This window comes from Orycteropus afer, unplaced genomic scaffold, assembly GCF_000298275.1.
Source record: "Orycteropus afer afer isolate SDZICR_OR568_19922 unplaced genomic scaffold, OryAfe1.0 scaffold00175, whole genome shotgun sequence".
Taxonomy (NCBI): domain Eukaryota; kingdom Metazoa; phylum Chordata; class Mammalia; order Tubulidentata; family Orycteropodidae; genus Orycteropus; species Orycteropus afer.
In genome coordinates this window covers 3,595,102-3,605,857 of record NW_006921762.1, presented here as the reverse complement: position 1 = coordinate 3,605,857, position 10,756 = coordinate 3,595,102, and the positions used below count along the sequence as shown (strand labels likewise).

Sequence of the window (10,756 nt, the reverse complement as noted above, 5' to 3'; positions counted from 1 at the left end):
TACTTCTGTAGTGATACTGCCTCGGAAACCCAAGGAGGGGTCACTATGAGTCGGGTCTGACTCGACGGCACATAACAACAACAACCATGCAGAAGACCGAATTTAACTTTGACATTATTGTAAAATATACAAAAAGCCAAACTCACTGCCGTGGAGTCGGTTCTGACTCATAGCGACCCCTCCTTGGGTTTCCAAGGCTGTATCTCTACAGAAGTAGATTGCCCAGTCTTTCTTCCAAGTGGCTGGTGGGTTTGAACCACCAGCCTTCTGGTTAGCAGTCAGATGCCTTAGGCACAACGTATGGTACAAAAGTCAAACATGAAATTTGAAAATACACTGCATGTTAAAAGTTCATTCTTGCTCTTTAGTATTACGTAGTTGCTTTATAGTAATAGTGCCTAACTGGTATTTTATCAAGGTCATTCTTCTGATTTTTATCTGTACTGTATTTATTTATCATTGTTTCTTCCAAAGGAAGTTTTTCAGAGTTCAGCACCAAAGCTAAATGCCTTTCCATTTTCTTTTACTGTGAATGCATTTCTTAAAAAAAAAAAAATAACTTGAGATTTTGTATTACATAAAATCCTGCTGCATATTAATTTGACTATTAAATGTTCCCCTGGTATGAACCAAAAATGCTGGTGTTCCTTTCTCAAGAAGGTCCTAATTTCTACTGGGCTTTTCTTGAAAAAAAAAACTAGAAACTATTAATGAGAAATAACATTAACATTTTTTAAATGTCACAGTGAAAAGGTACCTTGTGTGGACATTTAAATGTAAGATAGAATGGGCCACAAAGGGACATCCTATACATGTCTTCAGGCATGTTTCTCTTTTCTGCCCTTTCTCGGGGCATTTACTAAGCACTGTTCTAAACACTGTGTACATATTAGCTAATTCGATCTTCATGCCAACCCAGTGAGAGAAGTACTGATACAGTTATCATTTTAAAGATAAAAAAACTGAGGCACAGAGGTTAAAAATGTGCTCACATTCACACAGGTAGGAAATGGAGGAGCCAGGTTTCTAACCTATAAAGTCTGGTTCCATAATTCATACTCTTACATTAACCTTTAGTCCATACTACTTTAAAAATGATAGCCAGTATTTATTGAGCATTAATTGTGTGTGAGACATGCATCAGATCCTACAGGAGCAGTGAAAAGATAATCATAGCTGCCATTCATATAATTTGTCAGATCCTGCATTTTACATACTGTTATAGATTGAACTGTCACCCAAAAAATATGCATTATAAATCTTAACCCCTATATCTGTGGTTATAATCACATTTAGGAATGGGTTTTCTTTGTTATTGTAAGAGGCCTTTTCAGTATAGGGTGTGTTTTAAGCCAACCACCTTTGTGATACAAAAACAGATTAGCACAGAGAAGTGAGCAGAGATGGGGGAAGATAGATGCCATACCATATGGAGATCACCAAAGAAGCAAGGCAGGAGCTCTGGTAGCGTAGTGCCTAAGGCATTTGACTGCTAACCAGAAGGCTGGCAGTTCAAACCTACCAGCCACTCCTTGGAAGGAAGGTTGGGCAATGCACTTCCATAGTGATACCGCCTCAGAAACCCAAGGAGGGGTCTCTATGAGTTGGGTCCAACTCGATGGGAAATAACAACAACAACAAGGAAGCAAGGAATAGAAGCTGAAGAGACAAGAATCTTCCCCCAGAGCCAAAAGAAAGAGAGAAAACCTTCCCCTAGACCCAAACCAAACACCAAACCCATTGCCAACGAGTTGATTCTGACTCATAGCAATCCCCACTGGTTTCTGAGGCAGTAAATTTTTATGGAAGTAGATTGCCTGGTCTTCATTCCATGGATTGGCTGGTGGGTTTGAACCACCAGCAATCGGGTTAGCAGTCAAATGCCTTAGGCACTATGCCACCAGAGCTCCTTGACAGCACCTTGAATTCAGATTTCTAGCCTCCTAAACTGTGAGAAAATAAATTGCTGTTTGTTAAAGTCACTTGCCTATGGTATTTCTGTTATAGCAGCACTAGAAAACTAAGACACATACCTTACCTTGTTTAATCCTCACAACAATCTTTTGGAATAGATATTTTTATCCCCATTTGACTATGGAAAAATAACAGGGCCTACTAAAATTGTAGAGAAGTTAGTAAATAGCCAAACTGAGGTGCAGACCCAGGTCTACCAAGCTCTGACATCTGTAGTCTTCATCACTATGTTATCAGATACCCAGCCACTTGGTCCAGTCTGATAATCTGACAGTCATTCTCAACCATGTTGTAGTCAAATCCTCATCAGATCTTTGTCTACTGATAGTGAAAGAGCTTCTCTATTTTCAGCTAATCCTTCATCAGAAAATGGCCTGGCTTCATAGTCCAATCTTGTGTCATTTCATGCTGTAAAAGTGGCATGGTCAGAGCATCAGCTGACTTTCTCATCTAACTTCACAACAGGAGGAGAGAACATCAAGAACAGCATTAGCTCAAGTCTGATTCCTATGAGGCAGAGGTCAGACATACCTCCTTTCTCCAACCTTTTTACTAATTCAGACACTAGCCATCCCTCCACAACACTCTCTGCTTCTCTGCTGGGTTCAATAAGTCATTGCACAGCTATAGAGAACTCACAGACCATACTCAGAGTTTAAAAAAAAAACTCACTGCCATCGAGTCAATTCCAACTCATAATGACCCCCATTGGGTTTCTGAGGTGGTAAATCTTTACAGAAGTAGACTGCCCAGGATTCCTTCTGCAGAGTGGCTGGTGAGTTTGAACTGCCAACCTTCTGGTTAGCAATCAAATGCCTCAGGCACTACATCACCAGAGCTCCTTATACTCACACTTATGGGGTTTATAAAAGAAATAGCAGGATCTGGATCAACAGTCTACAACTCTTGATCAGAGTTAGTGAGCATGTAGGCAAAACTTCCCTTCTTCAGTGCAAGACAGTTCTCTCAGAAACTCTTACCCATGCAAGTCTCCTCTCAGCCCCTTCAGTACAGGCCTCCTCTCTTGGTCTGGGCCCTTGGCCCCACTTGGGCTTGGCCTCTGCAATGCTCAGGCAAGTGTTAGAGAGCCTTTAGCTCTGCCAGTAAGTTGCCCACTCCACCAGGAAGACTCCTGCCCAAAAGCTCTTTGTTCTCTCATTCCATGGGTCAGCATGCCCACTGTAGCAAGAAAGCCCACCATGCTCTCTCTCACCACTCTGGTTCTCCTGCCACTGCTTCTCAATGTCTCATGCCATCTTCATTGTTACAGCTGCCTCCTTCTAAGGGGTTCTCAGCGTAGGACCCTGGGTCCAAAGGACACGTTCCACTCCCAGCTTTTCTTTATTGATGGTAATGAGGTTACCTTCTGCTCTGGGATTGACTGTCTTTTAAAGCCTAGCAGAATGGCAAAGCTGAGCAATCCTGTGGTTTGGGTTCCATGTACATTATTTACATGATCCCACCCCCACAGAAGTTCATGCATCTTATCTACACTGTTGTTAGCAAGCTCTCCAATTACTGTGGTGGGCCAAAAGCATCTTATTTGCATAGTCCCACACGGTCATTAAGTGGGAGTTAACAATACCATGCATGGTTAAAACTCACTGCTGTCAACTGCCGTCGAGTCGGATCCAACTCCTAGCGACCCTTCCTTGGGTTTCCAAGGCAGTATTGCTATGGAAGTTGATTGCCCATCCTTCCTTCCAGCCTTCTGGTTAGCAGTCAGATGCCGTAGGCACTACGCCACCAGAGCTCCTATGTTAGAAGGGCCATATTAAGTAATCCAGTGTACCACAGGTGCCTACTCTGTCACAGCAGTTAATTCAGTGTTCATGTCTTCTGTTTGCAGTGTTCCTTATTGGGAAAATTACGACTAGAATGTGCTGACCTTCTAGAAGCAAGAGGAGTGGTGCTCCGTGACCCAGCTCTGTTCTCTTTTCTTTGGGTGGTGGATTTCCCACTCTTCCTTCCCAAGGAGGAAAATCCTAGAGAGCTGGAGTCAGCCCACCACCCTTTTACTGCTCCCCACCCCAATGACATCCACCTCCTATACACTGCGCCTGAAAAGGTACCATATCTATACTTCCGAATAAAAAAAATGTATAAAAGGTAAAGATCTTCAGATGTCATAGTCTTACCCAGTACTGTATGCCCTAGAAGAAATTGTTGGGTTTGAACCAGTAGTTAATACATTGTCTCTAAGTAGCAATAGTGACTTAAACCCATAGAATAGAAAAACAGAAATTTTCTAACATAAATGTTGTGTGACTCTTCTAGGTCCGTAGCCAACACTATGACTTAGTTTTAAATGGCAATGAGATAGGAGGTGGTTCTATCCGAATTCACAATGCAGAGCTACAGCATTACATCCTGGCAACAATACTAAAGGTAACATCATCTTCTAACCTGGCCTGATTTATTTGCCAGAATATTTTTCAGTTTTATGAAACATGTGGTATGAATGGATGATTTGCTAGATATAGTGTTATAGATATAGTGTTATCTTTTTACCTTTGTTGTTGTTGTTGTTAAGTGCCGTCGAGTCGTTTCCAACTCTTTTCACCTTTAGTGTAAGTTAAATGAAAATAATAGCTGAGAGAGCTGATTCATTGTGGGGAATTGCAGTCAATGTTATGAGACGACATGGGTATGAACTGCTGTATGGAAAATGAATTTGCTGTGTAAACTTTTGCCCAAATCACAATAAAAATGTAAAACATAATAAATTAACAAAGGAAAATAATAACTGATGTTTTTTGACCTTATAGGTACTATTTACATACTTTATACATTAACTCACTTATTCCTCACAGTTAGTTTATTCAGTAGGTACCATTATGCTCATTTTAAAGATGAGAAACTGAAGTGGATGAATTAACTTGCCCAAAGTCACACAGTGCAGAGAGAAACAGAGCCAGAACTCTAATCCAGGCCGTGTGGCTTTCAAGCCACCGATCCAAACCACTATACTAATAAAATGACTGCAAGTTATGATAATGCTTGAGAAAGAGAGAGAGGGTATCACTTAATAGATACTACTTTACCTTTTTAGGAGGTAGAGAATAAATTTTAATGATAAGAGAATGGGATAATCAGGATTTTGATAAGGAAGAGAGCCTATACAAATGCTGGACTAAGAACTTGCAGTTTGTTGGTGATTTTATGGTAAGGTAGCACAGGTTTCAGGAGGGAAGACGTTCAACAGATTCTGATCCTAAAAGGTCATTTCATTGGATTAAGTAATAGATAAGAGGTAGGCTAGAAGAACTTTAAACCACTGACCTTCCGGTTAGCAGTCAAGTGCCTTATGCACTATGCTACCAGGCCAAAAAACAAAACCAAACTCACTGCTGTCAAGTCGATTTCGACTCGTAGAGACCCCCTCCTTGGATTTCTGAAGTGGTATCTCTACAGAAGTAGATTGCCCAATCTCTCTTCCAAGGAGTGGCTGGTGGGTTTGAACCACCAACCTTCTGGTTAGCAGTCAGATGCCCTAGGCACTATTCCACCAGAGCTCCTGCTACCAGAGCTCCTTTATTTTAGAAAGAGGTTTGGAGAATTCAGAACATGAGGTGACTGGCCCCTTTAGCTTTCAGAGCTTTGTGAACTCCCTTAATTTCTCTCCTCCCCAAGTCAACGCTTCCAATCATCAATTTTTAAGCTATCTTTTTTATTGCTTTTATTGAAAAACTTCTCCAAAGAGCCAATGAGAATACATTGCTTCTGCTTCTTCCCTATAGCTCTGATTCACATTAAAACAGAATCACCTGGAAAGTGTAAACAAACAACTCATGCATTGGACTCACCCCAGATCAATTAAATAAAAAGCTCTAGTATGACGCCTTCCTTAAAAGCCCCTCACTTAATTCTGATCTACAGCCTAGATGGAGAGCCATTTCCAGACACACTTGAGACATTTCTATACGCACTGTCCCACCAAAGTTACTCATGGTCACCAAATCCAGTGGCCTGGTTCTTGGTCTTTAGACTTTCCTACCTCACAGCAGAAGTTGACACTGTTGCCCTCTTACTTAATGTTCTCATTCCTTGGTCCCTGTGACGTGGCAGTTTCTTGGTTTTCTTCCTACCTTTCTGAGCCCACATCTCTATGTCCTTGGTTGATCTTACTCTGTTTACATTATCAGTATAACAGCTACCATTTACTAAGCACCAGCCATTTTTCTGCATGTTATAATTATCTGTGTATTTGACTTATTCCCTAATTTTATGAAAACCTCTTAAGGTTTCTTAAATTGAATTTTGTGTTCCTTTTAGCACCTAAACTTAGTAAGTAACCCTCCCTATGTGTTTAAACTGAATTGTCTTTTGGAATTTCAGGAAGATGTGAAATTGCTCTCCCATCTGCTCCAAGCTTTAGATTATGGAGCACCCCCTCATGGAGGAATCGCCTTAGGTAAGCACCTTGTTTGTTTCTAAGCTAAATTTCACTCCATAGCACTGTCTCAAATTTGGACTCTCAGTTTAGGGGAGGATCCAAGAGTTCTACAAAACTTTAAGTTTGAATTTTAATTTCAGTGATATATTTTTAAAGTAAATTTTACCAGTTATAAAGGTAAAACACCTGATAATTTACATATGAAAGATTTGGTTTTTTAATAAAACAAAACTGAATTGTCTTAAGTCAATTTTGTTCATTCTCTGAGAATTCACAGACACATTCATGGGAGTTTGAGAAGCACAGCTAGTGTGAGATTAGAAATATGCCAGTGATGTGATTTCTGCCATTGCCCACCTCACTTGTTTTATCAGCAAAGAAGAGTGTGAGAAATCCCAGGAAGCTCAGTTTGATTGTAGACCCTCTATAACAGTGATTGCCTTTTGCTTTGTTGTTCAGCCTTTATTGGGCACTTATTAAGCAAGCCCTTAATAAGGACTCATAAATTGCTGTAACTATCAATCCTGCTAGAATGTATTAGTCCTTGGTATTTCTGGAATGAAATATAGAAGCATCTCTCAAAAAACAAAACTTCTGTAAAATAGTAGGGAACTTCTGTTTGTTTAATAAAACTTTCCTTATTTAAAAGTTCTCTAAACTTTTACAGAGGAGCTCCAGAAGCGTAGTGCCTAAGGCACTTGACTGCTAACCAGAAGGCTGGTGGTTCAAATCCACCAGCCAGTCCTCGGAAGGAAGGTTGGGCAATCTACTTCCATAGTGATACTGCCTCGGAAACCCAAGGAGGGGTCGCTGTGAGTCGGGTCCGACTTGATGGCAAATAACAACAACAACAAACTTTTACAGAAAAGTGAAGTAATTCCCAACCTACATTAATTTCTCATTTGTCAACTTTTTACTTTACTCACAGGGTTAGACAGGCTGATATGCCTTGTCACTGGAGCCGCAAGTATCAGAGATGTCATAGCCTTCCCAAAATCCTCCCGAGGACATGACCTCATGAGCAATGCCCCAGATTATATCCCTCCTGAAGAACTGAAGCCCTATCATATCCAGGTCTCCAGGCCAACAGACGCAAAGGCAGAAAAGAGTTCATGGAATCACCCACACTGTCCAGAAAGCTGAACTTTTGAGTTTTGTCCTCTTTGCTTCCCCAGGGCTGAAATTAGATCTGGAGTTTTGCCTCAGATCTGACAATCAGATGGAAGGAACCCAGACAACATACTTCACCACAGTGAAGAAACAGATAGATGATATCCCATTTTGACTTGATAACACATAGTTAGAGTTTTGTTTTGTTGGTTCTTCTTACTTGACATTTCTTTTTAATAGGAGAAGTGTGAAAGAGGGTCCTTGTTGAGTAATATAATGGCTTAATGTTTTCTAACCATGTGTTTCATGCTTGAGTAATAGATTGCTCACGTAGGATGGAGGTAATAAATCATGTGGGAAAATGCTTGTCCTTTAGATTGGTCTGTTGATTGAGGGATCTTCCAACCAGCCTTGTTAAAAGAATCATATGAGCTTTATAGTGGCTTCAACTATCAGCCTAACATAGTGAGAAGCATCATGCAAAAAACATCACTGAAAGACAAGTAACAAAATCTTATTCAGAGTTTCACCTTGAACAAGTTATGTAAACTTCTCTCAGCTTCCCTTCCTGTATATATAAAATATGAACAGTATCTACCCTGGCTATCTCACATTGTTGTCAGAATCAGAGGAGACAGTATGACCTCTGCCTATATGTGAGAGATAATATGAATGAAAATGCTTTGAAAAACTATAAATTATTACACAAATGTGATACTACCTGTTAATAAGCAGATATAGGTATGTCTGTATTGTTTTAAGATCAAACAAGACTGATACATGTAGGTACTAACAGAAAGAAAATTAGTAAATGTATGAATCAGTAAAGGAGCTCTGGTGGTGTAATAGGTAAGGCATTTGGCTGCTAACCAGAAGGTCAGCAGTTCAAACCCACCAGCTACTCTGTGGAAGGAAGATGAGGCAATCTACTTTTGTAAAGATGTACAGCCTTAGAAACACAGTGGGAGTTGCTATGAATCAAATATGACTCTGTGGCAGTGGGTTTGGTTTTTTTGGTTTTGTTGTTATTGTTATGTGCCATCAAGTCAGACCCAGTAATTGTTTATATTTCTATTTTTAAATATAAATATAATCATTAATCCCTGAGTAATACTTTCCCTCAATTATAAGTAATTGAAAATACTAATTGACTCTAGATCGACATCAAATATATTTAAAAATGAACTTGTAAGCCCATTATGATTTGCTAATTAGTTCTAATAACACACATAAAAGCTTATAATTAACAGTTATAAAATGGGTCTCAATTAATGAATTTCTAATTGCTCTTTTCTACTTGATCTTCACTTTTGCCTTGGCATTCTTTTGATTTATAATTTATAAACACTAAGGATCAGTTTTATATTGTTGCTTATTTTTCTCAGTGATCTAAACAGTGCAATACTATCTTTTTCTGTTTGAAAATAGCTTCATTTAAAATAAATAAATAAATAAAAATTTAAAAAAAAACACTGCCATTGAGTCTCTTCTGATTAATAGTGACCCCCATTGGATTTTTAGCACTGTAAATCTTTATGGAAGTAGATTGCCTCATCTTCCTTCCATGGAGCAACTGGTGGGTTTGAACTGCCAGCCTTTTGGTTAGCAGGCAAATGCCTTATTCACTATACCACCAGAGCTCCTTCAATCAGCTTCATAGCCAGATCTAATCCATAACACTGAATAGATTGTGAAAAAGTATATATATGAATCTCCTTTCCTAATGCAGAAAATTGGTTTGCCATTAGATGGAGCTTTCTCCTAAATTTAATCCTCTAACCTGGGCTCCAGGCTCTCACCTATTTGCAGGTATGCCCTGGAGCCCCAAAAGCCTTGTTGGCAGAGTCCTCATGACGAGAGGAATTAGAGTACTTCTAATAGGGAGCTCTGGTAGCATAGGGGCTAAAGCACTTGACTGCTAACCAGAAGGCTGGCGGTTCAAACCCACCAGCCACTCCTCGGAAGGAAGGTTGGGCAATTCTACTTCTGTAGTGATACTGCCTCGGAAACCCAAGGAGGGGTCACTATGAGTTGGGGCTGACTCAACGGCACCTAACAACAATAGGCAAATACTATTTTTCACCCATCTAACCCACGTGGAGGAGCTCTAGTGACAAAGTATTAGGCTGCTAACCAAAAGGTCAGTGGTTCCAACAAACTAGCTGCTCCCCAGGAGAAAAATGAGGGGCAGTCTGCTTCCATAAAAATTTAAGATAAATTTACTGTCATCAAGTCGATTCCAACTCATAGCAACCCCCTTTGGGTTTCCAAGATGGTAAATCTTTATAGAAATAGATTGCCCAGTCTTCATTCTGTGGAGTGGCTGGTAGGTTTGAACCACTAGCCTTCTGGTTAGCAGTCAGATGCCCTTAGGCACTATGCCACCAGAACTCCTTGGTTTTGGGGGAGGTTTTTATGGATATTTACAGCCTACTTTTGACCACAGTGTTGTCTCTGTGTCCTGGGTCCAAGAATTACAGAAGACATCCAAAATCCAAAGAATATTTTCTAGGCTACAAATACTAGTGCCTAGATCCGAAGAGCTGAACAGTCCAGCTTTGGCATCTCAGAGACTTAGTCACTTTGAACATAATTCAGCTTCTCTGAAATTATGGGGCGGGGGGGGGGGAATGCCTATTCTGAAATCCAGGTAACTCAGTATTTGAGACCATCTTTGGGTTAAAATTAAGTGTTTTTTCAAATACCAAGAAATACTGCTAAAGTTGAAAAAACACAACCAGGATTTTGGAATGCACAAATTAATTTTAAACTAGAAGCCAAGTTTATTTCAGTTATAATCTCCCCACCCTTGTAGGGAATTTAAGCGTATTCTTTGTTGCAAGTTCTAAAAAACAAGTAACTGTCAACCACTCAGAAAGGGATCAGAATAGGAGATCCTGGATAAAGTAGGAGAAAATGTGAAACAAAACTGAAAACTATAAAAAGACTAGGCTTACTAGTTTGAAAGAGACTGGTGAAACCCCCAAGAGTATGGCCCCTACTGACCCTTCGGACCTGGAATTGAACTCACTCCCATGGCTTCCAGCCAAACAATATTGTTGTTATTTGCCATTGAGTTGGACCCGACTCCTAGCTACCCCTCCTTGGGTTTCCAAGGCAGTGTCACTACAGAAGTAGATTGCCCAACCTTCCTTCCCAGGAGAAGCTGGTGGGTTTGAATCACCAGCTTTCTGGTTAACAGTAAAGTGCCTTAGGCACTATGCTACCAGAGCTCCTAGCCAAACAATAGACAGGTGTATAAGGTGAGCATTTACA

At 40.1% G+C, this 10,756-nt stretch overlaps 1 protein-coding gene across 1 annotated transcript in view; it reads left to right on the top strand.

Annotated features, from left to right (window-relative positions):
• Positions 1-7,513, top strand: part of DARS2 (aspartyl-tRNA synthetase 2, mitochondrial) — a 36,978-nt gene extending 29,465 nt beyond the window's left edge. The window contains exons 14-17 of the mRNA XM_007947105.2: positions 3,824-4,042; positions 4,252-4,362; positions 6,313-6,388; positions 7,299-7,513. Of these exons, the coding sequence (XP_007945296.1) occupies positions 3,824-4,042; positions 4,252-4,362; positions 6,313-6,388; positions 7,299-7,513 (621 nt within the window). The remainder of the gene's footprint in view (positions 1-3,823; positions 4,043-4,251; positions 4,363-6,312; positions 6,389-7,298) is intronic.
• The last annotated feature ends 3,243 nt before the right edge of the window (positions 7,514-10,756 follow it).